We start from the raw sequence: 27,859 nt of genomic DNA, 5'->3' as shown, positions 1-27,859 counted from the left end.
TTGACAGCACTTAACACACATATACAGGCAGAGCCCTTTTTCTAACCCTCCCATCCTTTCATCTGAAATGCCAAGGATCAACCTTAAGATCTTTTGCATCCAAAGTGAGTCCTTTGCCAAGGGAGCATTTTGTGACCCCTGCGTTAATGAGGCACATGCCTCTTGGAACTCACCATGAGCCTGACTCTCTTCTCATTGGTATTACCTCAATTGTGTATTTTTTTTATTATTCCCATGTCTGTCTTTCTGCCTCCATGATACCTGAATTCTCACCTCTCCATCTGGGGCCAAAATCCCCTTTAGTCCCCCGTCTTGCCTACAGGTTAAAGGCCTGGAGTCAGCACAGGCACACTGCATTGTTGCCAGCACCTCGCCGCCCTCCCCTGCTGCCTCTCTTTGGAAGCCTGCCCGGCTTGTGTCTGAGCCTGTGACACATGTTGCCTTCTCCTCACAGTGGGAAAGATTAGAACTGGCCAAAGCAGCCTCGGCTCTTGCAGGCGCAGCCGTCAGGCTGAGTGCACAGACAGAGTCAGACTGTTTCACAACTCCCTGTAGACCCGGCACACACAGCTTGGACCACGGCAGAAACAGACGAGCCGCCGGCACAGAGGGCGATGGCACCTGGGCAGACGGATGCCGTGGCCCCAGAGAGAGAAGGATCAGCGGGAGAATGGACAGTGGCTCTCTATCCACAGCAGCCTTCCGTTACATCACCGGCCCAGAAGGGCATCCCAGGCCAAGGTAAGGACCAGAGGAACACCTTTGTCTTGCAACGGAGATAAAGGGGGCCTTTGCTGTTCCCCCGCCCTCGCTTTCTGTGTTTGACTGTCTGTCAGAATATAGCGGTTATTGAAGCGGTTGCCAAGCTCTGTAACTGCCTTATAATGAGGAAGCTGTGTGTCAAATCCATGAATGGCGACTGTATGATTATGATCTATGCCAATAAAGGTTTTGAACTTGAACTTGACTGACTGTCCAGGCAAAGTATTCTGTTTGATATAAACAAGTGAAATGGGTGTTGTTGCACATGTTTTAGTTCCACGGGACTCTTTTGTGTGGCGGGGGGGGGACCTCTGTGCAACTGCACAGATTGCATATTCTTGCTAAGAAGTCAAGGCCTTTGTAAAGTTTCAGGTGGGCAGCCGCATCGGTCTGCAGTAGGAGAGCAAGACTTAAGTCCGGCAGCACTTTAAAGACCAACACGATTTCCAGGGTGTAGGTTTTTGAAACTCAGAGCTCCCTTTGTCAGATACAGTACCTGGCGAAGGGCGCTTTGACTCTCAAAACAGCCTATAGCCTTGAAGTCTTGTTGGTCTTTAACGTGCTACTGGACTCAATGGCTTTTTGTAAATTATTCTAGGGAAAAAATACAGGATTTCTGGCTAAATAATTCAGATTTTTTTTAAAAAAATATTCATATCTGTTCTCCCATCTCTTCTTGAACTAAGGTGGGGTTGTGACATTTTGGCCTTGATTCACCAGTGTAAAAAGTAAATGCGGTGCAATTAGCTGCTAATTATGTATCCCTGGATGCATCAGTCAAAAAATCCCATAATTAGTGATTGCCACTGCACAAGTGATCACATAACTAGACGTGATCGTGAGAGTGCTCAAAGGGTGTCTCTGAAGTGCTGTTCATGCTCCCTGACATCCTACAAGTTGTGTGATGTAATGGCCACTGTGTTGTCATAGTTAGGCTAGAACCAGAGAGTAAAAGGTAAAGGTAAAGGTTCCCTTGCTCAAAAGCCAGTCGAGTCCGACTCTAGGGTTGCAGTGCTCATCTCCGTTTCAAAGCCGAAGAGCCAGCGCTGTCCAAAGACGTTTCCGTGGTCATGTGGCCAGCATGACTAAACACCAAGGTGCACGGAAGGCTGTTACCTTCCCACCGAAGTGGTACCTATTTATCTACTTGCAATTTCTTGCTTTCGAACTGGCAGGAGCTGGAACTAGAGACGGGAGCTCACTCGGTCATGCGGCAACCCGGGTCTCGAACTGCTGAACTACTGACCTTCCACAGCCTGCAGTTCAGCGTCTTAACCACTTGAGCTACCGCAGCTCCTTGAACCAGAAAGAGAGAGATTCAAATCCCCATTCTGCCATGAAGCTAACTGAGCCCATCACCCTCTTGCAGGCTAACCCGCCTCGTGGGAGCTCCTCACAAGAAGGGTGGGATCAAAGTGCAATAAATGAATAAGCAGTATAGTTATTTATTTACTCTTTTGCCATTGAGTCACAGCTGACTTATGGTGACCCCAATGGGGTTTTCAAGGCAAGAGACGTTCGGAGGCCGTTTGCCATTGCCTGCCTCTGCACTGCAACCCTGGCGGTTTCCCATCTAAATACTAACCAGGACCAACCCTGCTTAGCTTCCAAGATTTGACAAAATCAGGCTTTCCTTGGCTATCCTGATCAGGAAATTTATTTACAGTCTGCCTTTCTTGCTGAGACTCAGAGTGGGTTACAAAATTAGAAAACCAATGCAATAAAGAAAAGCAGTATAAGATACACCATAAACAATGCAACACATTACAAAAAATCAGAGAACTATTCAGTACAAACAGGACAATTGTACAATAACAGTACAAAACCCTACAACCCTTTTTGTTCCTTTTATGACGCACCCTATTCTGTTTACTACAGCCCTATTCCCTTTATAAAAATGTTTTTCTGAATAATTCAGTTTCATACATAATGCATTTGCTTAAACCACTGGATTCGTTAGTGGGTGCATAAGTAAAAGGCGGCAGCTTGACCCTATGCATATCTGCTTGGAAGTAAGTTACACAAATTTCAACAGCACTCACTTCCCCATAAGTGTGCACAAGATTGCAGCCTTCGATACTCAAGAGCGTATGCGTAATGGAAATGCAACGTTTGGAGACCAGATAACTGACGACGCCTCTTGTCATTGGTCCCTGACTGTGATAGCAAAATCTTGGCACTGTAATACTTAAAAGTCAGTTTAAGGTTCTGTTTAAAGTTCAAAACTGCCGCTGATCTCCTTCAAAATATCAGTACCTACGAACTGGTGCTTGATGCTGAGAGGAAAAGGGGTGCTTTAAAAACTCCTGTCCAAACTGAGAGCTGATGAATGCCATGATAAACTTAAAGACTGTCGATATAAAAGTGTCACAGTGTGGGGAGGCTGAGGTTTTCATGGCCATTTCAGACCTGTCATTCCCACTTACCATTGGCTGTACTGCAGGAACGTATATAAAAAAATCATCAGAAGTCCCCATATTTAGGTAACCCGGATCCCTGACCTGGATGGTCCAGGCTAACCTGATCTTGGAAGGTAAGCAGAAATGACCCTGGTTAGTAGTTGGATGGGAGACCACCAAGGAAGCCCAGGGCTTCTACACAGAGGCAGGGAATGGCAAACCACCTCTGTTCATCTCTTGCCTTGGAAACCCTACGGGGTCACCATTCGGTGGCTGCAACGTAAGGGCACTTTCCACAACCACAGGTACCTCATTTTTAAAGGCAAGACTCAAAGCACAGAAATGTATCTGATGTGCTGTGCAGTTTCTTATTTATTCCTCCCCATTACTGTTGTTCCTTCATTTTCAGCCTTCCTTTCTCCCCCCCAAACCCCAATCAAAGTTTAGATTGTAAGGTCTTGGTGCAGGCACCTCGGCTCGGAAGACCGTTTTATGCTCCGTGAAAGATCTCGTGCATCAACGATGCTATATCAAGAATGCTATATCAAGAAAGAGAGCCAGTTTGGTGTAATGGTTAAGTGTGCGGACTCTAATCTGGGAGAACCGGGTTTGATTCCCCACTCCTCCACTTGCACCTGCTGATGTGACCTTGGGTCAGTCACAAGCTCTGGCACAGCTGTCCTTGAAAAAGAGCAGTTTGTGTCAGAGTTCTCTCAGCCCCACCCACCTCACAGGGTGTCTGTTGTGGGGAGGGGAAGGGAGAGGAGTTTGTAAGCCGCTCTGAGACTCCAAGTGAAGGGCGGGGTATAAATCAAATCTCTTCTTCTTCTTCTATATAATTGGTGGCCTGAAACTTTTTACAAGTAGTGGGTCAAACGATATCAAAATTCAGAGCAAGGGGATCGGCAAAGAGCCAGTATAAGAATGCTTATCAACATGACTGAAAATATACAACTTAACATTACTGATGATTGACAGATTGACTAATCATCCATAAAGTTTTTGCACCCCAAATATTGATTGTTGTGAGTCCTTCACTAGGAAGTGGCACAGACAATGTGTAATAAATACATAGAGGAGCACGCTGTGCAATTCTTTTGGTGCACGGGCATAAATCTGTGCATGGCTCACTGGCAGCGGTTCACCTCTCTCTTTTCCCTTTCTGTACACCACCTCTTAAGAAGCTCTTAAATCCCATACAATATCTTCACTTGCCATTCCCTTTACGTACTGCCTTCTCTAGCACCCCACCCAGCCTTCCTTTTTTTAAAAAATAAAGATTTTATTGTTTTTCCATTACTACAACATTCAAACTACTAGAGTGGGGGGAGTGGAACACTAATAAACTACAATTCTGCTAGGAAATGGAGGAGTGGAGCTAACAGTGGACACCATCTGGATGACATGAATATTTAACTATATCACCTACTAATATAAAGATAGTATTACAAATAAAAGTTTAGGAATAAAAATTAGCTTTAGATATCATTTTAACAAAAACTGCATAATCTTCGTTTCAGAGTCTTTTCTTCTCGCGTTTCTTCCTTGTCCGAGCCCACCCAGCCTTCCCATGTACTTTAACTTAAAGCTTCGGTTTTCTTGTCAAAACATCCATATTTGGTTTCATACTGAGCCACGTTTGACTCTAGAACCATAGGTTGCAGGCTCCTAATATAAAGTAATAAAGACAAACTAACAATGATAATTGTATCAGGGCGTTTAATTTTTATTTATTTATTTATCCGTTTTATACCCCAAAGGGAACCTTTACCTTTTTACCTTTATACCCCACCCTCCTCACAAAGTAGGCTCAGGGCAGCTTCCATACAAACATAATACGGTTAAAATCATACAATCATTTAAAACACAACAGATAAAATACAAATGCAAGGTGTTAAAATATTATTATTTCAATACAAACATATGCGGTACACATACTCACGCATATCCATACACAAAAAAATTCCCCAGTACTTTTACAAGAAATCATAATAAGTCAATGGGTGTATCTTATATTTTTTCATTCAAAAAAAGGAAAGAAAAGAATAATATCCAATGTTTAATAAATAAATCAGGTTCCATAAAGTTGCCCCTACAAGCCCTTTGATAGTATATTAATTTAATTCGATAGTATGTTAATTTAGATTAACAGTGCAATAAGCCAAATCTTGTTAAACTGCTCACTGATAGTTGATGTTTCTGGCTTTCCCCAGTTTATTGCAATAATCATCCTTGCTTCGGAAAATAAACTTAGTACTAATTCAAAATCTGAATAGTCTATATAACCTCTCAAAAAAACCCAGAAGAATTCATTCATTCCTCTTTCTCCTTCCTCGTGTCCCTGATGCTTTTTCTGCAATAAAAGGGAACAGAAGCAAGAGAAGGCTTTCCTCCTGTCTCTAAACTGCCCAGTTGTGTGGAAGAAAACATCTGTGTGGGAGATCATATAGGGAAGGAGGGAATCATTTTACAGGACAATGTACATTGATTTTATACCACTGTAACTTTTGGGGCTTCTCCAAAGACTCTAGGGAAACATAGTTTGGATAGATATTGACAGAGATCTTTAGATTCTGTCTTCCAGTTCCTAGGATTCATTTGAAATAGGGGATGACAATTAAATTAAATTAAATAAATTAAAGGGGCTGCGGTGGCTCAAGTGGTTAAGACGCTGAACTGCAGGCTGTGGAAGGTCAGTAATTCAGCAGTTCGAGACCCGAGTGTGCCGCATGACGGAGTCAGCTCCCGTCTCTAGTTCCAGCTCCTGCCAGCCTAGCAGTTCAAAAGCAAGAAATTGCAAGTAGATAAATAGGTACCACTTCAGTTGGAAGGTAACAGCGTTCTGTGCACCTTGGTGTTTAGTCATGCCGGCCACATGACCACGGAAATGTCTTCGGACAGCGCTGGCTCTTTGGCTTTGAAATGGAGGTGAGCACCGCAACCCTAGAGTCGGATTCGACTGGCTTTCGAGCAAGGGAACGTTTACCTTTATTAAATCACTGATGTCTCCCCCAAAGAGAGAAAGTCAGAGAAACACATGAGGAAATATGAGGGCTCTCTCCCCTCTTTTCATTCTCTTGCTCTTAACCCCATTTTCTTGAGTTATTTTAAAAACAGAAGGGTAGAGAAGTGAGAGTGATTATGGAAAAACTGTTAACTGAGAGAGGACCACCCTTGACCCAAGAGCTACCATTCCCCAAACTCTGCATTGTAGTATGCAGACATTAGCTATATTTCCTTAAAACGTCCAGGGATCAATAAGTGTTAATTTCATGATTAGTTTCCAGGAGCAGCCTTGAAGTTGTGGGAAACAAACATTGAGATGAATCACCAGGCAAAGAAGCAAAGAAATGTTTGCAGCCCTGCAAAGTTATTTGTGATGATGGGGAATGAGTGGAAAGCACGGATAGGGCCCTAACTGGATGACACAAGAGGGAGGTCTGTGATTAGTTTCCAGGAGCAGCCTTGAAGTTGTGGAAAACAAACACTGAGATGAATCACCAGGCAAAGAAGCAAACAAACGTTTGCAGCCCTGCAAAGTTATTTGTGACGATGGGGAATGAGTGGAAAGAAAGCACGGATAGGGCCCTAACTTTATGAGACAAGAGGGAGGTCTGCAACCCATTTGTTCTAGTATTTGTAATGGACAATGGCAAATAACAGGTAGACCCAATTCTAAGTGGGATGATGTGTGTGGGGGGGAGACAGTTCAATGCTTCCACCTTACTTCCCTCTATCAGTAGCTCAGGAAAGGGTGAAAGGTGTAACATCTGTCTCCCCCCCCCCTTTTTTTGAGCTAACAGCAATTGGTAGGGGGACAGAATCAGCTTTGATTAGCAAAACCTTGAAAAGGTGAACCCTTCTCCACTGCTCTACAGACCTGATCCAAATCAGGTCCATGCACACCTGTAGTTTGCCTTTTGAAAAGTGTGGGGAAAAATGATTCTACGCCTTCCAGCCTCTTGCTTTTAGCCCCCTAAATTGGTAGATGAAAACTCGGAGAATACACGGTTCTGTGTAGTTCTGCCTGATTTTATCCTCAAGATATGCTCTGTGAACAAGACAAGATGAGCAGTCAGTCATTTCTGAAAAGAAGGGCTAGCCCTCAAGCCTCGCTGTAACCCCCTCCCCCCAATCACTTGGAGCTCCTCTCTAATGTCAAGTGTGTCAGTTCTGAGGTAACATTGAAATGTGCTCTGGGACACATCTCTTCTGTATGATTGTTCCACGTGTTCCAGAGCTGAACCCTGGCAGTTGTGGGCTCTAACTCCAATGAATCACTGCAGGTTGCATCTAGATTTAGGCTGTGGTCGGACATCAGACTTAGTGTGGTCTGGCCGCACCTCTAATTTATCCGGTGTTATTTGTTCCAGAGAGTTTAATCCAAACACGCCACTCTTATCCTGCCTCACCATGTGCTCACCCCGTGGCCAACTGTTCAGATTACTGCTGAGTGGTAACCACAGAGTGGGCACTTGGGTGGCATCCTTTTTAAAATTTGTTTTCTGGGCATGTGCAGAAGTGCTAATTCGAAGCACTACTCCTTTTTGTTTGGTATAGTTTGGTTTGGAGCCAGTTTGGTGTAGTGGTTAAGTGTGTGGACTCTAATCTGGGAGAACCGGGTTTGATTCCCCACTCCTCCACTTGCACCTGGATGGATGACCTTGGGCAAACCATAGTTCTGATAAGAGCTGTTCTTGAAAAAAGAGCAGTTTCTGTGAAGAGCTCTCTCAGCCCCACCTATGTCACAGGGTGTCTGTTGTGGGGAGGGGAAGGGAAAGGAGTTTGTAAGCCGCTCTGAGACACCTTTGGGTAGTGAAGGGCAGGGTATAAATCCAATCTCTTCTTCTTCTTTGTCATCTCCACAATCCTTCCTCAAGTACTATGATCACTGGTTCTTATTCAACTGTATTTCTTGACCAGAAATCACTCCCTTTCCTGCCTGATCTTACTCCCTTTCCCACTCATTTCATAAGGAAGTTCTCTTTTTCTCTCCCCATAGAGCTTTTCCAACAAAGCAATATTATGAAGTGGCTTGGAGTAAAGTTCTGGGGGCAGAATCCTGGCCACCGATGTGGGAGCCTAAATAGGGACTGTTTCCACCACCGTCCCACCCCAAGAAATGGCAGAAAGGGTGTTGTGTATGCTGACCGCCACTGGGGAGACAGCGAACAGCCAGAGCTTGACTCTGGATGAACAATAGGGACTAGGCTCCTAGTCCCTCCACTGGGGAACCAATGGGCGCCGTGGCGGGAGATTCAAACCCACCAAAGGGGCCCAGGGGTGTGTCCCTGGAGTGTATATAGTTGGCCTGCTGGCCGTTAGTTAGCTGTTCTTGTTGTGTACCAAATAAAGCGTGCTTTGCACTATGCCAGTCTTTGTCCTTCGTCCATGCGGCAAACTCACTACACAATAAAGGTTCTTTCCCCTTGAATGTGTTGCTCAAAAACACCCCCCCCCCCAGGGGCTCCCAATCCCAACAAAACATTGCAGTGCAAAAACACACAAAGGATGCCTCACGACCCCACAGCAGAGATCCATTTATGCACATATCACTCACTGAGTTTTTAAAATGGTGCAAAAATGGAAGTGTGCGATCAGACTTCCCAAATGGCTTGAGTTCGCAAGAGAGAGTTCAGACATCAGGAAATGTGTGGTGAAACCAGTTGAATCTGTAAAGCTCAGAATTTCTCCGGTGTTGGGGAAGTCGGGAGTGAGAACAGGGGGGCGACGAATGCTGAATGGGATGGGAATGAGGCTGTCTGAATGAGCATTTTAAATCCGGGAGGGAGAAGCAACGACATCGGATGGTACAGCCCGTCTGACTGCAGCCTTATTGTGCTGAGTCTTTAGAACTCACATGCATGAGATCCAGTCTGGTGTAGTGGTTAGAGAGTTGGCCTACGACCTGGGTGACCCAGGTTCAAATTTTCATTTTTGTCATGAAGCTCACTGGGTAAACGTGGTCCAGTTGCTCTCTTTCAGCCTGACTTACCTCATGGGATTGTTTTTGGGATAAACCATGTGGGGGGAGCCATATAAGCTACCACTTTTTTGAATATGAGCAAAGGGTTGCTTGTGGATAGAGGGTGATGGAGTTAGAATTTAATCTTTGGCGTTCCAGGAGGTTCCACTGACAGGCAGAGAGGAACGAGGTGAAAAATAACCCCATTTCTCCCTGGGGGTGTTCAGTCTTGGCAAGCCAAAAGGAAGAAGAGCCAACCTTAGTGCAAGAATCCATTAATAAGAGCAGAGCGAGGAAGGAAAATCTTGTTGCTGTGAGTCGTTGTCAAAGCTAAATGGCTAATTGGTACCAGAGATGGATTAGACATATTCACAGAGGCTCAATCTATCAACACCTAGTAGCTATTGTGGTTCAAGGGAGATTAAACCGATGCTCTGGCCTCAGACAGCTGGAAGCCATAATGGAACAAAAGCAAAATGGGATATCAACAGCAAAGAGAGGCAATATGTTTATCTTGGACCGTCTGGTCTATGAAAAACACTGAAAGAGAGCTTTCCAATGACAAAGGTCTCTTATTCAGGCTTAAGTGTTCAGAGCAAAAAATAAAATAACATTTAAAAAGTTATCACATGTTCAAGCAGATGGTAGCAGATGAGTTTGGTGTCCTTTGGAACAGAGGAGCAGAAAGAGAGACCAGCGCTCACTGTGTTTGATTACAAGCAAACATTGTATTTCACGCTAGTTTGAACTGGAGATTGGATATGTCAAATAGCATGAGTTTGCTTAGAGGAGACAGGTTAGAAAAATATATTCCCACTCTTCGGGTTTGTAATATTCTCTCACAGAATTCTTTCACAGCGTAGTTCATGTGTGGCCTAATTCTTCTCAACAGGCTCTTTATCATGCGTTTAGCACAGCTGTCCTGAAAAATTCTGGTATTTCTGTTCTACAAAATAATTTGTTGAACATGTCAGGTTAACACATCAGTATGAACTAAAAAACAAACAAACGAACAAACAAAGAACAACAACATCAGCTTTTCTCACTGCTGTCATCTGTGGTGGGGAGAAGGCGGAGATCCCTGTTTTTGTAGAATCATTTTCTAACCAACGAGGCAGATGGACGCTGGCACTCTTCCCCCATGGTGCCAACAGTCTCCCGAGTCCTTGCGCTTCTGAAGGCTGGACCCACAGAGTGTAAGATACTGCCTCAGCAGGAGCTCTAATATCGCTGCGCAAGAGCAACCCAGCACCCAGCGCCCTGTCAGCAAGGTTACAACTGGAAAAAAGAGCAAATCCACCCCCCAGGAGCAAAAATGGCACCCTTTTCTCTCTCTCTCTCTCTCTCGCTCTGTTTGTTGAGTGATACTGCAGCGAGTGCCCTATAGAGAGCTGAACTACATAATAAAATGCCGAGGCATCCATTTCTTGAAGAGAGAAAGTCAAGACAGGTGTGATTTCTAAAACCAGAGGGGTTGGACTTTGAAGCCTGCCAGAGGTCAGTCACTGCCTTAATCCTGCTCTCTGTCTTAGATGGGAAATGGGCTAGTCATGGACAGGGTTCTTGTCTAGATTGCTGTCCTGCACCCCAGGATTCCACAGGCTTGCAAACAGCAGCTGAGTGGTGAGCTTCTATAGAAGTGCAGCACTATACTTTGGACAGATAGGCAACTCCTTTTCCACAACTGAGCTCAGGTGTGGTGCAGTACCACTGTGGGGTAGTGATTACAGTGTCAGGCTAGGATCTGCGAGACCCAGGTTCAGTTTCTCACTCTGCTAGGAAACCTCGCTGGGTGACCTTGGGACAATCACTTGGTCTCAGTCTAATCTATGTCAGTGAGGATAAAATGGAACAGAGAATGAAGTTGGGTCTCCACTGAGGGAAAGACTGGTGTATAAACTTCTAAAAAAATTAAACCAATTCTTCCGGGTTGCAGAAGTAACAGGATCTGTACAACACTGACTGGCCATGTCCTTTTCACAGATTCATCTTTTACGAGTTAAAAAAGTGCTTACAATTAAAAGTATCACACAGATTTTCATGTTTGATGCAAAACATAATAGAGAGGGAGAGAGAGGGAGAGAGAGAGAGAGAGAGAGAGAGAATAAATCAAGCAATGGAGTGAAGCATTTGAAAGGCATGCAGTGGGTGGCATTGCCATCTCTGGGTTGGGGAATTCCTTAAGATTTTGGGGTGAAGCCTGGGGACAGCAGGGCTTTGAGAAGGAAGGGACCTCAGGAGGGTATAATGCCACAGAGGTCACCCTCTAAAGCACCCATTTTCTCCAGGATAACTGATCTCTGTAGTCTGGAGATCAGTTGTAACTTCGAGAGATCCTCAGGGCCCACTAGGAAGTTTGGCAATCCTAGCAATGGGTGAAGACATAACACTCCTTTTGGAGGCTACATGTGTGTCCCTGCAGGAGAAAACACATGAACACATGAAATTGCCTTATACTGAATCAGACCCTTGGTCCATCAGGGTCAGTATTGTCAATGAAGTCTGGCAGCAGCTCTCCAAGGTCTCAGGCAGAGGGTTTTCACATCACCAACTGCCAGATCTTTTAACTGGAGATACTGGGGACTGACTGTCCCTTGGACTGCAAGAAGATCAAATCAGTGAATCCTAAAAGAAATCAACCCTGACTGTTCCCTGGAAGGCCAGATGATGAAACTGAAGCTCAAATACTTTGGCCCCCAAATGAGAAGGGAGCACTCACTGGAGAAGACCCTGATGCTGGGAATGAAGGTCAAAGAAGACGGGAGCCGCAAAGGATGAGATGGTTAGACAGTGTCATAGATGCAATGGACATGAAATTGAGCCAACTTCAGAGGACGGCGGAAGACAGGAAGGCCTGGTGTGATCTGGTCCATGGGGTCGCGAAGAGTCGGACTTGACTGTGCGACCGAACAACAACAACAACTGGGGATTGAACCCGGGACCTTCTGCATGCTAAGCAGATACTCTGCCACTGGGCCACAGCTCCTCCCAGATCTACTCCCTCTTCCAAATATATCTAAATGCACACATATATGTAGTACGAATGTAAGAGAACTGCAGAGTAATAAAGAAGAAAGTGTCCCACACTTTGAGCAACCTGAGCCCATTCCCACATGTTTGAGATTATAATTTCCCTGTTAACTTGAGCTCCCCAAATTTACAACAACTTCTGAGTTTACTTTAGACCCACCAAGAATGTATTTTTTTCCCATTTAACCATAGATCAGGACTAGGGTTGTCAACACTGGATTGGAAAATTCCTGGAAGTTTTGAGGGTGCGGCCTGGGGAGGACGGGGTTTGGGAAGGGGACAGAATTCAGCAGGGTCTAATATCACACAGAACACCCTCCAGGCTAGCCATTTTCTCCAGGGGAACTGATTTCTGTAGTCTGGAGATAATTTGTAATTCTGGGAGATCTCCAGGCTCTGCCTGAAGGTTGGCAAGCCTGGTCAGGACCCTCTACGTCAAACGCCTGTGGTTTCTCCACTTACTGCCACCTGCAGGATGGTTTGGACATGAAACTATTCATGGGTAGGTGGCTGAAACCCTCCAATGGGTTGTTGAAGTTCAGTTCCTCTGTGCATTGGCAGAGACGTCTCAAGAACCTGCCTAGCCATTACAGTCATCTTTGGAAGCTCTACTTCAGGTGCCCTTGCCTTCTGCGGTTAGACGGTAATGCAAGAGAGGCACCCAGTAATGGCAGGCAAACTCTGGAACTCTGTTCTCAATGAGACTCGTCTGTCCGCTTCTACTGCCGTCTTCTGCCAGCAGGTAAAGATATTTGTTTTGTTTTGTTTTGCTTGGCATTCCCTCAGTGATACCTCTTTCCTACCTAAAGTTTTAACTGTTGGGGTTTTTTTTTTTGTGTGTATTTTGGCTCTTATTTTAATTGTTTTATTTTTTATGGTTTTTAAGGAAGAAGAAGAAGAAGAAGAAGAAGAAGAAGAAGAAGAAGAAGAAGAAGAAGAAGAAGAAGAAGAAGAGATTGGATTTATACCCCGCCCTTCACTTGGAGTCTCAGAGCGGCCTACAAACTCCTTTCCCTTCCCCTCCCCACAACAGACACCCTGTGAGGTGGGTGGGGCTGAGATAACTCTGACTCAAACTGCTCTTTTTCAAGGACAGCTGTGCCAGAGCTTGTGACTGACCCAAGGTCACACCAGCAGGTGCAAGTGGAGGAGTGGGGAATGAAACCCGGTTCTCCCAGATTAGAGTCCGCGCACTTAACCACGACACCAAACTGGAGTGATTTTATTATTTATGTTTTAATTTGTTAGCCACTTTGGAGGCCCTTAGGAGGGCAGAAAGGCAGGGTATGATTTTTCTTTTTAAAAATATCTGCAGACCATCACCGCCTGTTAGTTTTCCTATCCCTGACTCCTTTGAGATGGGTATGGAAGATGGTTGTGGCCAGGCGCCTCAGCAGAGATTGCCAGTACCAAGAACTCACAGGGTGGCAAGTGGGTTCCCAACACGTGCTTTAGCATTCAGCATCAGTCCGTCTCCTCCTCTAGTCCGGCCCTTCCAGACTGCTGCTCTGAGCATTCCACCCTGCCTCCCCAAGTAGGCTGGCCGTGCTCAGCCCCCTCATGAGTTGCAAAGTGGACACCAAATCTCTCTTTAGCCCTGGTGGCACCCCATCACCTCCACCGGTGGTCCCAAATACCAGCCATCCTTTCCCCAGTATGCTGGTGCCTTACCAGCCCCACAGGTGTGAACCTGAGGACTCACTCTGCCCATTCCACTGTGAGGGTGGTCCTCTCTCTCTCTCTGTATTTTGTGTATGTTTGTGCTTACATGCCTGGAAGTCATGGTGACTTCTGGCGACCCCAAGGGGGGCTAGGACATTTCAAAGAGGTGGCTTGATAATGCCTGATTCTGCATCATGACCCTGGTATTCTTTGGAGGTCTCCCATCCAAGTACTTGCCAGGGTCAACCCTGCTTAGCTTTCAAGATCTGAAGAGATTGGGCTTGACTGGACTATCCAGGTCAGGGCTAAGGGTGGTCTTCTCAAGTGCCAGTATCCCTGCCCCCTGCTCCTCAGACTCCTTTAGGGGCCCTCCAAGCCCTCTTGATTACTGTGGTTTATGATGATGGTGGTGATGATGTAGTCTAGTGCAGGAATTTAGACTCTACATGTTGACGGAAAAAACAGAAGAAGGGGAGGCGACAAGAGGGAGAGACAAGGCGATCAAGGGATAACTATTAGCAAATGCAGTTGCTCGCGCTTCAGTTGAAGACTGAGGACTGACAAAAAAGGCAAGTTTTGAAGGGGAGACGTCTATAATGCACTGCATCTGTTTCTGCCTTTGAAAAGACTTTAAAAAATTCAGCTAGTATAGAAAGTAGTGGCTAAGTAGTTAACAGGGACATGCTGTAATCACCACATTTCTTTGGTGCTCCAAGATCAACACTGGCTTCCAGTTTGTTTTCAGATGGCTGGTGCTGACGTCTAAGACCCTAAAAGGGTAACTAAGCATGGGACGACAGATCATCTCTGAAAGACCTCATCCATATGAACCTTCCTGTCTGTTGAAATCATCATGAGAGAAGCTTCTCTGCCTCTGAATTTGGAAGGCACATGACCACAGGAAAGGGGTCCTTTTCTGCGGTGACATCCCATTTATGGAACATTTGTGGATGTTCACTTGGTGCTAGCTTTTCCCATCGAAGCACCAGATGGTCTGTCCTCTGTCTTCAAGCTTTCAATGGCTCTTTCCGCCTTCTGATGCTCACTTCTTTTGGTATGGTTTTGAATGTTGGTTTTAAATGCTGCTGCCAATGCGATGAGTTGCTACTGTTTCTATATGGATTACGCTGTCTGTACTTTGTAGTCATCGTGGGGGAAGAAAGGCAGCATGTCCTTTTTAAAAAAAGCAATTAATAAGGTATATTTTTACTACAGTTGAGTAGTCTTGAAAGCCTGTTGTGGACTGAAGGGTAGGACAGAAATTTAAATAAACAAATACACTACCAAAGCTCTCTGGACTGAGAAAGAATAAGCAAAGGCTACTCAGCAAGCTTCATGGGGATTTGAACCTATGGGCTTCCCATGGTGAAGTTCAGCTCTGTAGCCAGTCCCTCACAATGGTAAAAAAAAAATGTCATAATGGAGAAGGATCAGAACTTCTGTGAGTTGGGGGACACTGAGCAATGTTTGTCCACTAGTCCCTGTAGAGTTAGTATGTATTCAATGCAGTAGCTCCCTCTAAGCTGTGTTGTCTTGTGAGCAGGGCTCTTTTTGTAGAAAAAGCCCAGCAGGGACTTATTAGCATAATAGGCTGCACCCAACAGAAGAAACTCATTAGCATATTAGGCCACACCCCTGACAGGACAGCTCATTACCACATTAGGCCACACCCCCATGCTACCAGAAGGGTGGTTATCCAGCCACACCCACCTTTTGCTTGTTATTCTGTTTACCTTGTTTGTTGTCAAAACCCAGGGCCTTTTTTGTAGCAGGAACTCCTTTGCATGTTAGTCCACTCACCCCTAATGTAGCCAATCCTAATGAGTTCCTGCTGTTGGGTGTGGCCTAGTATGCTAATGAGTTCCTGCTGGGCGTGGCCAACTTGGGAGCCAGCCGGAACTCCGTTCCTGTGCATTTCTGCCCAAAAATAGTGCTGCTTGTGAGCAAAAATTCTACTTTCTGAACTACTGGCATTAAAGTTGTGAACAAACGATTTGGCTACTAAATAAATTAGTTTGCTCTGGAGCCATCCTTCCTAAGCCAAGACAAAAACGTGTGAGCCAGAGGCTAAAAAACTGTGAGCTAGCTCACACCAACTGAGCTTAGAGGGAACACTGGTAAAGACTTCTACATCAAGGAACTTGCAACAGGAGCAGGGATTGGGCACAGAATGAGCTAAGGACTACAAATCACACTTGGCGTTTTCTGCTATGAATCATTGGTAATATTAGCTGCTGCAGACATACTTCATGCCTCAGAAGTTAACCTATCAATGAGGCTAAGGGCCATATGCATCTCCTCAAAAGAAATGTTCAGAATTTCTGAAGCTGCCTTGAGTTACTTACCCGTTTATCTTGCCGAAAGGTTTCCCTCCGCTTTTAAAAATTATGGAATCTCAGAAAGGACAATGAAGAAGGGAGTGCGTGGCTGTGGATGGCAAGGCGGTGACTTCACAGAGTGTTTTTCAATGCTATATACAGTTTCTTGGCTGTTGCTGAGTTAGCAGCAAATCCCTATGTTATGCCTGTCCTTGCCGGTGAGTTTTACAGCGCTGGATTTGCAAGCTGACTCATTGCTGCTGGTGGCGGCTTACTCTCTCAAGTGATTAACGCACCCATACTGCTGGGGAGATGGCCTCACCCCACAACTGGCTGGATCTTGCTCTGTCATTGTCAAGTTATTCCTAGTCTCATGGTGACCCTCAACTGGGAATATCAAGACTCTGTGCCTTAACAAAAGACTGGGCCTGCTGCTCATGTGCCTAACTGGGAAGCAAAACCAGGCAACTGGGTTTCCAGATCAGCAATTGTAGCTTTCAGACAACGTTGAACCCACATACCTAATTTGTGAGAAATCAAGCATGGTGGCCCTTCCTGGTGGAGTATGAGATCAGGGCCCTGCAGGATTTATTGCAGTTCTGCAGGGCCTGCAAGACGGAGCTCTTCCACCAGGCATATGGTTGAGGCAGTGGACGTCCCCCCCTCCAGCTTTTGGGCAATAACCCTGTAGTGGCCTGGATCTGATTAGACATCTGATTTGACACCTGGATTTGATTTGAAATCTGATCTCTCTGTTTTTACATGGTATTTAATTATTTTATTCTGTGCAAACTGTCATTTTAATGTTGTTTTAATTGTATTATATTAATTGATGTAAACCTCCCTGAGCCCATTTACGGGCAGAGTGGTATATAAATCAGACAGACAGACCGACAGATAGATGAGTCCAGGAGATGACGACGGGTTTAGGCTATACCTGTCTCCTCTTTCCACGTTATCACCACCCAGGAGCAATCAAATCCCGAGCAACATGCTAGTGTCTTCCTTATTGAGCTGACCCAAACAGCTACTTGGATGGATCAGGCAGAGAACATCTGGGCCTGCTTTGAAAAGAAGTAATGACGAGGGCTTTGTAGAAGATTTCAAAATAGGCAGACATGTGTATGACATTTGCTTAATATAGGGATACATACTCCACCAATAGAAAACCATTTAAAAGATGAATAATAAATGTTCGAGAGGAGGTTTAGAAAAAATTGAAAACTGTTTAAAAGATGCATGATAATAGAATTGGAAAAGGAGAAAAAATTTAAGAATGTAATAGAGGTTTGAGGGACTGTGGGAAGTCAGAAGGGGGGGAGATATTTGGATAAAAGGATATGAAAAGTTTGCTATATGACATATAATTTTACTTATTACTATATCCTAATAAAATTGTTTTTTAAAAAATAAAATAAAAGATGCATGATAAATATTTGAGAGGAGGTTTAGAAAAGGTTGAGGAGGTTGAAGGACTGAGTTGGAATCTTTTGCAAAACTATTTCTTTTTCATTAAGGATACAGTAGAGCAGTAGGGCTGGTACTTATTCAGCGGGGGACATATTTTTAATCCCCCCCCCCCACAAAAAAGGGGAATTAAAATTGTACGCAAAATTGAAAATGTGGCCCAATGTGGCCAGTGTTCAGTTGTGAAATCAGACTCTGAAGCTCTCTTAAGCCTCATCCTTTGAAGTCTTAACACTGGCTGAGATGTGCTGCTTGATATATACGCTGCTTTCAAGCATGAATTTACCGACTCTATTATGTCATACACTGTTTCTTTACCAGCCTTGAACTCATCAGTATCCATAACAATTGATATTCTAAAAAAAAAACACCTTCAAAAAACAAACATTTCTATTTTTGTGAGAAATTTGGAGGTAGGAGAATGTAGTAGATTCCTTCCCCCGTCTCTCTCAAATGGCTTTCAGTTTAAAAATAATCTTGGAAGCGACACACAACTGGCAACAGGTCCATGAGGCTGTTGTGTGCTGAGCAAGGCATTACCCGCATGGGACTGCCAACCTTGCCTCTGCTTCTCTCCCTCCTGGCCCCGCGGGCTACAGACCTGTGCTTTCCCGTGTACTCCAGCCTGCTTCTCCCGGGCACTAGTTTTGTTTCTCACTTCTGAAGGTCTCTCAGGGATCCGAATCTGCAGAGTCATTTGCTAACACACAAGCAAGCGGCACGAAGGGAATGTCCCCCTGCCGTGTGCGGGATGGTAAAAGGATGCCACTGTGCTGGCACAGATTCAGTTCCCAGCAGCTCAGCCTGCTGTGCGCCCAGTGGTTATTTAACAGTACTCTTCCCCCTCCCTTCTCAGTTCTCTAGCCTTCTGCAACACAAAATATGGAGGGCTGGGTCCAATGCAAAAGTCCGCTTGCGCTATAACTCACGTGCAAGTGAAAATGCAAGGATAGGACGATGGCAGTTGTTTGCGCTAAGGCATTCAAAGAAGGGTTCCCTACCTTATTCTCTACATGAGCAGGAGGGGTTAGCTCAGCTAATTAAATCACCATCCAAAGTGCTGATTGGATTTATACCCTGCTCTTCACTCGGAGTCTCAGGGTGGCTTACAATCTCCTTTCTCTTCCCCTCCCCACAACAGACACCCTGTGAGGTAGGTGGACTGAGAGAGCCCTTTCCAGAACTGTCCTTGAGAGAACAGCTCCGACAGAACTATGGCTTGCCCAAGGTCATCCAGCAGCTGCAAGTGGAGGAGTGGGGAATCAAACCCAGTTGTCCCAAATTACAGTCTGCGCTCTTAACCACTACACCAAACTGGTTCTCAGAGAGCATCTGGGAGGCCCAGGCAGAAAGTTCTTGGGCCCCGTCCACTGCCTGCTGCCATACTACCCTATCACACACCCCTTCCTGCCCACCCACCTGTGTTCCACTCCCTAACTGTCCATCCTTCCCCAGTAGCTCACCTGCTTGCAAGCCCACCAACCACCAACACTCCAAACTGCAGGTATTACATGCATTCCCTTACCCGGATAGTGCTGGGTAGCACATGTGGCCAGGAGCATGGCTGGTGGGAGGGCAGGCAAAGGTAGAGATTGTTGCAGTAGCCAGGGCCTGTCAGAAGCCCTGGGCCCTAGCTGCTGCCTCACCTCAGAGTATGCTGACACTGGCCCTACTCCCACCAAGCCACACTTCAAGTTCCTGACTGCAGCTTCTGTTCTAGAAAGGCCTATTGACCATGGGCCAAGGAGGAAAAAGCGAAAGTATTGTTGAACTCTTAGGCTGGAAATAGCCCCTTTGCTTTCAAATAGTTTTTCTGTTGAATTATTAGTTGGACATTCAGAAGTCAATAATCTGTCTATTTGTTTTACAGAATTTATATCCCACCTTTCTGCCCTCACAAGGGCCACGAAGACGACTACCAAATTAAAACATACATAATAAAATCACAGTTAAAAACCATTTAAATCAACCTCCTCAAACTCACACACATCATTGAAAATTAAAAACAGAGCTAAAACGCATTAAAAGATATAAAAACAACAATTAAAACATTGGTCAGGATAGAGGGATCACTGAGGGAACACTCCCCCCAAAAAAACAACAACAACAGCAATCCTTTACCTGATGGCAAAAGATGGCAACAGAAGGGGATAGACAAATTTCTACTCACCCAAGGAGAGAGCTATTGAGAAGTTCAATTGACTTCAAGTCAATGGACAAATTTATGCTGTTGAGAAGGGTTCTCAGTTGTCACACTAGACCGGATTTAGAATTCCATTGAATGGACAAATAGTCTAGTGGAACTGGAGGTCTAACTGGGAACAGTCCCTAACTGTGCGGGTGATTGATCTATCAGAAACTTCTGAACTCCCATGCTCCATGGGAACACCTGCTTGGAATCTCTGTCGATCATAAGGCTACAGTAAGGGCTTAGGTTTTGAAAGTGTACAGCTGTATCAGAAACCTCTGAACTTCCATGCTCCATGGGAACACCTGCTTGGAATCTCTGTCAGTCATAAGGCTACATTAAGGGCTTAGGTTTTGAGGGTGTACAGCTGTATCAGAAACCTCTGAACTTCCATGCTCCATGGGAACACCTGCTTGGAATCTCTGTCGATCATAAGGCTACAGTAAGGGCTTAGGTTTTGAAAGTGTACAGCTGTATCAGAAACCTCTGACCTCCCATGCTCCATGGGAACACCTGCTTGGAATCTCTGTCGATCATAAGGCTACAGTAAGGGCTTAGGTTTTGAAAGTGTACAGCTGTATCAGAAACCTCTGACCTCCCATGCTCCATGGGAACACCTGCTTGGAATCTCTGTCAGTCATAAGGCTACATTAAGGGCTTAGGTTTTGAGGGTGTACAGCTGTTAATTTATAAGACGGTCAAGTTTCATAAGCACTGAGTTTAATTTATTATATTAAGCTTATTCTATCCTTACTTGAGTTTCCACTTATGGCACCTAGTGGTGAGGATATGTGGCATTTGAGGTGCAGTTCCACTTGGAACTACGCTAAATCTGTTTATATTTCTGCTTACACATTGCTGGTTTAAGGTAGAAACTCAAGGCACAAGCCATAAGACCCATTGAAATGAATGGGAGCGGCACAAAAGTACAATTGTGCGAGATTAATAGGAGAATTTTGCCATGTTGGATTTGGAATCCTCACACCAGAGCCCCAAACATCCAAAAATGCACATTACCTTCTTCCAAAGGAGAGCAGGAATTTAAATTTCATCTGCTCCTGCACCACTTCCTATTCTCTCACTGCTGTACTGTCTACCTCCTGAAAAAAATGCTCTAGAGAAATATCTGGTTGTTGTCTTCAATTGTATGTGGCTGTTTGTTTCCTTTCCTGCTTACAGCAATGAACCAATTAAAGTCCAACAAGGCACATGGAAGTAGTATTACTTGGTATTTATGCATGTGTGCAAGAGCCCCAGCCACAAAAGCAAAAATGGAAGGGAGAAAGGAGATGGACTAGAAAGAACTGGAAAGTCGGACACCAGACTTGAAAGTGGGGTATACATCTTAATACCAACAGATGTACCCAAACTGTGACCATCCCTCATATTCACCTTACCAGGCATATACGATGGCCTCCCCAGTGTTTGGCCATGTTCATTCCTGTTTTTCCTGTCCTAGGAAGGCAGCATACTCAGGAATTTTAGCAAGCCCCTGATGAGTCACGTAAATGCCTAATGTTAAACTGTGATCAGTTTGGTGAGTCACAGGTTGTGCAGGCTTAACCCTACACCATATGCGATTATATTCCAGCAACTGCATTGGCCTTTGCAGCTATACTTGGTAGTGCCCAGACGTTGTGGAAAAAACACATCTGGTATATAGAAAAGAACTGATTTTACTTGAACTGGTGGAACAGATTTTTTTTGGGAAAATTGACTTTGTGATCAGTTTACTTACGGTTTAGATACAGTTTTGTAAACTTTAGAGATTTTAATATGTTGTTGAAGGTTTTCCTGGCCGGAGTTCATTAGTTGTTGTAGATTTTAAAGGCTGTATGGCCGTGGTCTTGGCATTGTAGTACCTGACATTTCGCCAGCAACTGTGACTGACATCCTCAGAGGTGTAACACAGAAAGATGGAGTACTCTCTGTGTCAGTGAGAGAAGAAAAATGGTAGGCAGGTAATTTATACCTGCTCAGGAAGGTGGGGTAGGGCTGAGTCATTAGCTTGTAGGAGTTTCCCAGTTAGAGATTTTATTGACATTCTTATTTGGTGGGTTGGATTTAGTCAATTTTTTTTCACTCATTCTAGCCTAATTCTATTTACTATTTATCCATTTACCCAAGACATTATCCAGGCAGGTCCCGTAGTTCCCAGCATAGTCTTTTTGTTAGTCAAAGGGGACTCCCTCCTCCCCTTTTCACTAGGAGAAAAGTTGTCTGAATCCAACCTGATGTGTTCACTTTATTAGAAACCATCTCAAATGCTCAGCATTGGAAAGGGGAAAAAAAGTTTTAAAAAACAAATGTACAACATACCAGTCACAAAGAAAAAGCAAGAGCTGGTTCATTTCCCTCCAAACATCAAACAGACAAATATGTAAACTGTCTCCTTGGAAACCAAATTGTGTTCTAGTTAACTCTGGGTGATGTGAAAAATCTGTCTACATTTGCCAGTCTTTGATGGCTCATTCATACATGAAGCTGTCAGATGATGCTACTGATGTAATGAACATAGTATGTGTAAACTTCAGCCCTAAGTCTGAAGTACACATTAAAACCAGTGCATGATGTCACTTGTAAGGGCCTCATTGTATAACAGCTGTGTGGCTGGTGGCCGCTTGTAAAGCTCCAATAGCTTCTAGCCTGAGGTGAACTGCCACCACGCATGGGATTTTTCAGCCTGCATTGGGAAGCGTCAATGAAATAATGGATTTCCGTACAGTGGCTTCAGCACTTGACTCAGTTATTGACATCTCTTTCTTCACTTTCCATTCTGCTTGCAGGTTCTGTTAGTGAGGAGGATGCCAGTTCAGCTCCAAACCCAGAGGATGCTGAGGACAATGAGGAGTTCCTGGAGCAGCTCATGTCTCTGACATCCCGCGGCTTACCCCAGCTGGAGATTGAAGAGAAATACGACATCACCAAGGAGTTGGGCAGTGGTTCCTATGGACACGTCCTGCTTGTCCAGCACCACGAGAGAGGTGAGACCAGTCAAAGGTCAGATCAATGCACAGGAGGTTCCATAATGGTACAATTCTATGCAGAGTTATTCCAGTCTAAGACCATCAATTTCAGTAGAAAAAGACTGGAGTGACTCTGCATAGGATAGCATTGCAAATGTCTGGAGGTCTAACTGGGAACAGTCCCTAACTATGCTGGCGATCTATCTATCAGAAACCCCTAAACTCCCATGCTCCATGGGAACACCTGTCAGTCATAAGGCTACATTAAGGGCATAGGTTTTGAGGGTGTACAGCTGTTGATTTATAAGATGGTCAAGTTTCGTAAGTGCTGGATATAATTGATTGCATTAAGCTTATTCTATCCTTACTCGAGTTTCCACTTGTGGCACCTAGTGGTGAGGATATGTGGCATTTGAGGTGCCTTGGAGCTCCTGGTAAGGAGGTCTGTGTTCTGTCTCTGGAGCAGTAGGCTGGCCAGAGGCAAAGAAGGAAAAGGTTTCCATAGCTTTCCCACTACCTAGATTAGCAACCTGAAAATAAATACCTAAGCATTGGTACTACTTCTTCACCCTCTTACCTTTTCTTCCAAAGATGATTTAAACCCCCTGTCAGAAATAAACAGGTAAGTATGTGCGATCTCTATGTTGGCATGATCAGTGGACTCTACTTTGAGGTTATTGGTATATGACATCCACCCAGGCATGTCTACACTACAGGCTTAAAGTGGTTTAAGAATAAACCCCTGTTTCAAGGGACTTTGGGGGTGGTAGATCTGTAGAACATGGGAGGTGGTGGAATTCTGTAATAAATGCTCTCTCAGTTCCCAGGACTCTCCATAGGGCCATTGGCCTGATCCAACATTGGCTTCTCTTATGTTCTTATGTTAAACCATGAACTGATATAAAAGCAGCATATATTTGTGACATAGACCAGTTCCGCATACTGACCTTACTCCTGATCTTCTGTGTGGTGGTTCTCCAGGTTTTGGAATCAGCCTGGAATTGAGTACTCCATGCCCCATCCTTTTCCCCATACTATTTCCTGCTTTAAATTCATATCTTTTCTGTTTGCACTGGTCACAATTCGAGGGTGGTAGATGTCAGCGATGTTGTCATCGCTGCAATCAGATCACTTTCCTCTTTTTAAAATTTTCACAGGTGCAGTAGTGATACTGTGCACTAGCGCTAAATATTAATCACCCAACACGTCACTTGTTTTAAAAAAGACCACTACAACATGGCTATTGATCATGTGTCATCCTGCAACATTTTGAGTAACACACCGATGAAAGTCCATTGCAATAAACAGAAATAAACAGAACTAAGAGTGATATTTACAGCAAAAGAATGTGAAACAAATGTCCCACTGCCAGCTACTAAAACTTACTTATCACCCTGGGCTAAGAGGATAGGAAAGGTAGCCCAGGGTGAATGGTATTACCAAAACCAAAGGTGGGAAAAGGTGCGTGGAGGGGGGGGGGGCACACATGAAATTCTGTGTGCTGCTGAAGAAATTAGCAAACTGGCAGTAAAGTACAAACTTTTTGAATATATCACGATAGGGAGCATTAGCAAACATTGATGCCATTGGTGCAATGCAAGGAAAGGGACAACTTAGTTATCATTAATGCACTATGACTAAACTCCATTATAACCAGGGCTTTTTTGTAGAAAAAGCTTTTGGCTGGCATGCATATTTATGGTATGACAAGATAAAAATGGACAGTTTTTTTAAACTTCACTTGGTGAGAAAAGCTTTGTATATGGTATGGACAAGATATAAGAAGTACCAGAGTGACTTAAGACCATTGTGGATTGTACCAGTAGAAGTGTTGATATCTTACTCAAGACAGCGAGGTAGAGACTGGTTGCCATATAGAGATTTAATTAAAAAAGAGGGAACAGAGTGGGTAATGAAAAAGCAGAATGAAATTGAATATGAATATGAGTGGTTGAAATATATGCAGATTTATGATCTTTTTAGATCTGACAAAAAAAACTATGGTTTTAGAGAGGAAAAAAATGAAATTGAAAAGGTTTGGGAGAGTGGAGGAGGAAAAAATATTTCTAAAATGTATAAGGTGTTGTTAAAATGGTATACTGAAGATGAAACTGTTAAAGAACAAATGTTAAAATGGGCTATTAATATGAATAAGGAAGTGGCTATGGAAACCTGGGAATATTTGTGGAAAAATTCTATTAAGATCTCGACATGTACTAATGTTAAAGAAAATTGTTATAAGATGATGTATAGGTGGTACATGACACCTAAGAAGATTGCAAATATGAATCAAAATATGTCAAACAAATGTTGGAAATGTAAGAGGCATGAGGGCTCATTTTATCATATGTGGTGGACTTGTGAGAAAGCTGTAGACTTTTGGACAAAAGTCCACAATGAAATGCAAAAAATATTGAAATGTTCTTTTAAAAAAGCACCGGAAATTCTGCTTTTGGGACTTAAAATGGAAGAAGTCAATACGACTAAAAAGACTTTACTCTGGTACCTGATAGTGACAGCGAGAATGATTTATGCTCAGTTTTGGAAGACAGAAAAGGTACCAGAGGTTGAAGAATGGATACAAAAAGTTCTGTTCATGGCACAAATGGATAAGATTACAAAAAAACTGAATAACAAAGAAGACGATGAGTTTTTTGGAGAATGGAATGATTTTAAAATTTATCTGGAAAAGAACTGGGATGTGAAACAAAACTTAATATGTTTAGATCAATATTAAGTCAAACGATGTTATCTTTAGATTGTAATGATGAAAAACTGATATTGTTGATGATATGAAGTAATTTGGAGCAGGGGTGGAAGCATTGTGGGAAGCCATTGGAGGGAGGGGAGGAACTGGGAATGGGGTAGACAATTGATAGAATGAAATGTTTTATATGTTGTATTCCTGAGAAAATAAAATTTGTTTACCAAAAAAAAAAAAAGAAACTCATTAGCATATCCAGCCACACCCATGAGAGCATAGCTCATTAGCATATTAGGCTGCACCCCCATGTTACCAGAAGTGTGGTCATCCAGCCACACCCGCCTTTTGCTTCTTATTCTGTTTACCTTGTTTGTTGTCAAAACCCAGGGCTTTTTTTGTAGCAGGAACTCCTTTGCATGTTAGGCCACACCCCTAATGTAGCCAATTCTAATGAGTTCCTGCTGTTGGGTGTGGCCTATTATGCTAATGAGTTCCTGCTGGGTGTGGCCAACTTGGAAGCCAGCCGGAACTCCATTCCTGTGCGTTCCTGCCCCAAAATAGCCCTGATTATAACAATTAAAAATTGTGCACCAGAGAGGAGGGGGGATGAAGGGGAATGGGGACAGAAAAGGTAGAAAGGGGGATGGATACAGAGGAGGATGTTCAGAGGTGAAAAATAAAAAATTCAAGCATTTTGCACATGGAATCAAGATGACTTGCAAATGGCTTGAAAATGAAATTGCCCTATAAGTGATCTGGAAAAAAAGAACCCACCAAAAACCTGACAAAACTCTGACACTGACTTGACATGGAGAAAATGAATTGCGGAATGAAAAATTAGAAATGTCATAACACGCTTGTATATCCAGGGTAAAGTATATATGCAGAACAGGTCATAGTTATGTATCCAGAGGTACTGCTGTGTGTTCTGTTGCTTAATCGGATGTTATTTACCAGCTGATGTTATTTATCCATGCTACAGGAAGTTTCAGCTCCCCATTTTCACGTATTCGGCCTCTAATTAAAGGGACAGGGCATTTTTTTCTGCAGGCATGCTGGTATGGTAACTCTAAAAGTGTGCAGGGGAAAGGGACATTCCTTTGTGCATGTGGCATTAGATGTCAAAATATCTGAAGTTTGGACTTCCATCTCACATGTGCACCTGAAGCAGCCTTATACTGAATAAGACCACTGTCCATCAAAATCAGTATTGTCTACTCAGACTGGCAGCAGCTTCCCAGGGTCTTAGGCTGAAGTCTTCTGCATCACCTACAACTTGATCCTTACTGGAGATACTGAAGATTGAACCCGGGACCTTCTGCATGCGAATTCAAGCAAAGTAGCTAGTGAAAAAGAAGCAAATGAGTTTCATCAGAGACCATCCTCATTTCCAAACTGGGATTGATTCTAGCTTTCTTCAACTGTGGTTGTAGAATTAAAAACAGGTTCCGGGGCTATGCCCTGGCTCCAATTAAGCTTTGGCTAGGATTCAACTACCGCTCAGCCCTAGCTGTTCCTGGCTCACAAGCCTTGCAATTAATTAGCTGTGTCATCCCAGGCATGTGGGCAGCTGCCAGCAAGCAGGTGCTGTGTGGGCCGTGCCTCAGAGAACCTCCTGGCGAGGCGCAGCAGCCCGAGCAGCAAGCTGGCTGGCCTTGCAGCATGTGGTCTAGCAGCTGTGAAGGAGCAAGTGAAGAGCCAGCCCTGTCTGTGCACACGTGCAGCATAAAGCCGAGGAGGGCAACAGGTTCAGCACAAAGACCAACGTCTACAAGAGACAGAGGTGTTCTACTCTGTCACTGATGAGGAATCCTCTGTGGCTCAAGTCAGCCTAGTTGCTTTTGACCTAGAAGGCCCTCGTTAATACGTATGAAGATCAAACCAGTCAATCCTAAAAGTAATCAACCCTGACTGTTCCCTGGAAGGCCAGATAATGAAACTGAAGCTCAAATACTTTGGCCACCCAATGAGAAGGGAGCACTCACTGGAGAAGACCCTGATGCTGGGAAAGATTGACGGTCAAAGAAGACGAGGACGGCAAAGGATGAGATGGTTAGACAGTGTCATAGATGCAACGAACATGAAATTGAGCGAACTTCAGAGGACGGTGGAAGACAGGAAGGCCTGGTGTGATCTGGTCCATGGGGTCGCAAAGAGTCGAACTCGACTGTGCGACTGAACAACAACAACAAAAAGAAATTACATACTTAGACTTTCTTTTGACAAAGGCTTTCATAGAAAGCTCCTGAGTCCTATGGCTTCTTAAAGACTAACAACTGTTGCAAATTTTTGTCATCTGAATTGGATGAATTGGGCTACAATCCAAAGCCATGCTAGAATGAGTTTGTTAGTCTCTAAAATGCCAAAGTGTCCTTCCTTCCTTCCTTCCTTCCTTCCT

At 44.2% G+C, this 27,859-nt stretch overlaps 1 protein-coding gene across 1 annotated transcript in view; it reads left to right on the top strand.

Annotated features, from left to right (window-relative positions):
- The first annotated feature begins 506 nt into the window (after positions 1-506).
- LOC107119786 (uncharacterized serine/threonine-protein kinase SBK3-like) overlaps positions 507-27,859 on the top strand; it is a 32,049-nt gene continuing 4,696 nt past the window's right edge. The window contains exons 1-2 of the mRNA XM_015422378.1: positions 507-741; positions 22,578-22,775. Coding sequence (XP_015277864.1) covers positions 615-741; positions 22,578-22,775 — 325 coding nt within the window. The 5' untranslated portion in view covers positions 507-614. The remainder of the gene's footprint in view (positions 742-22,577; positions 22,776-27,859) is intronic.

Source organism: Gekko japonicus, unplaced genomic scaffold (genome assembly GCF_001447785.1).
Source record: "Gekko japonicus isolate JY-2015 unplaced genomic scaffold, Gekko_japonicus_V1.1 scaffold971, whole genome shotgun sequence".
Classification (NCBI taxonomy): Eukaryota; Metazoa; Chordata; class Lepidosauria; order Squamata; family Gekkonidae; genus Gekko; species Gekko japonicus.
Note: the sequence above shows the minus strand (reverse complement) of the source record. Positions and strands in the feature narration are given on the sequence as shown.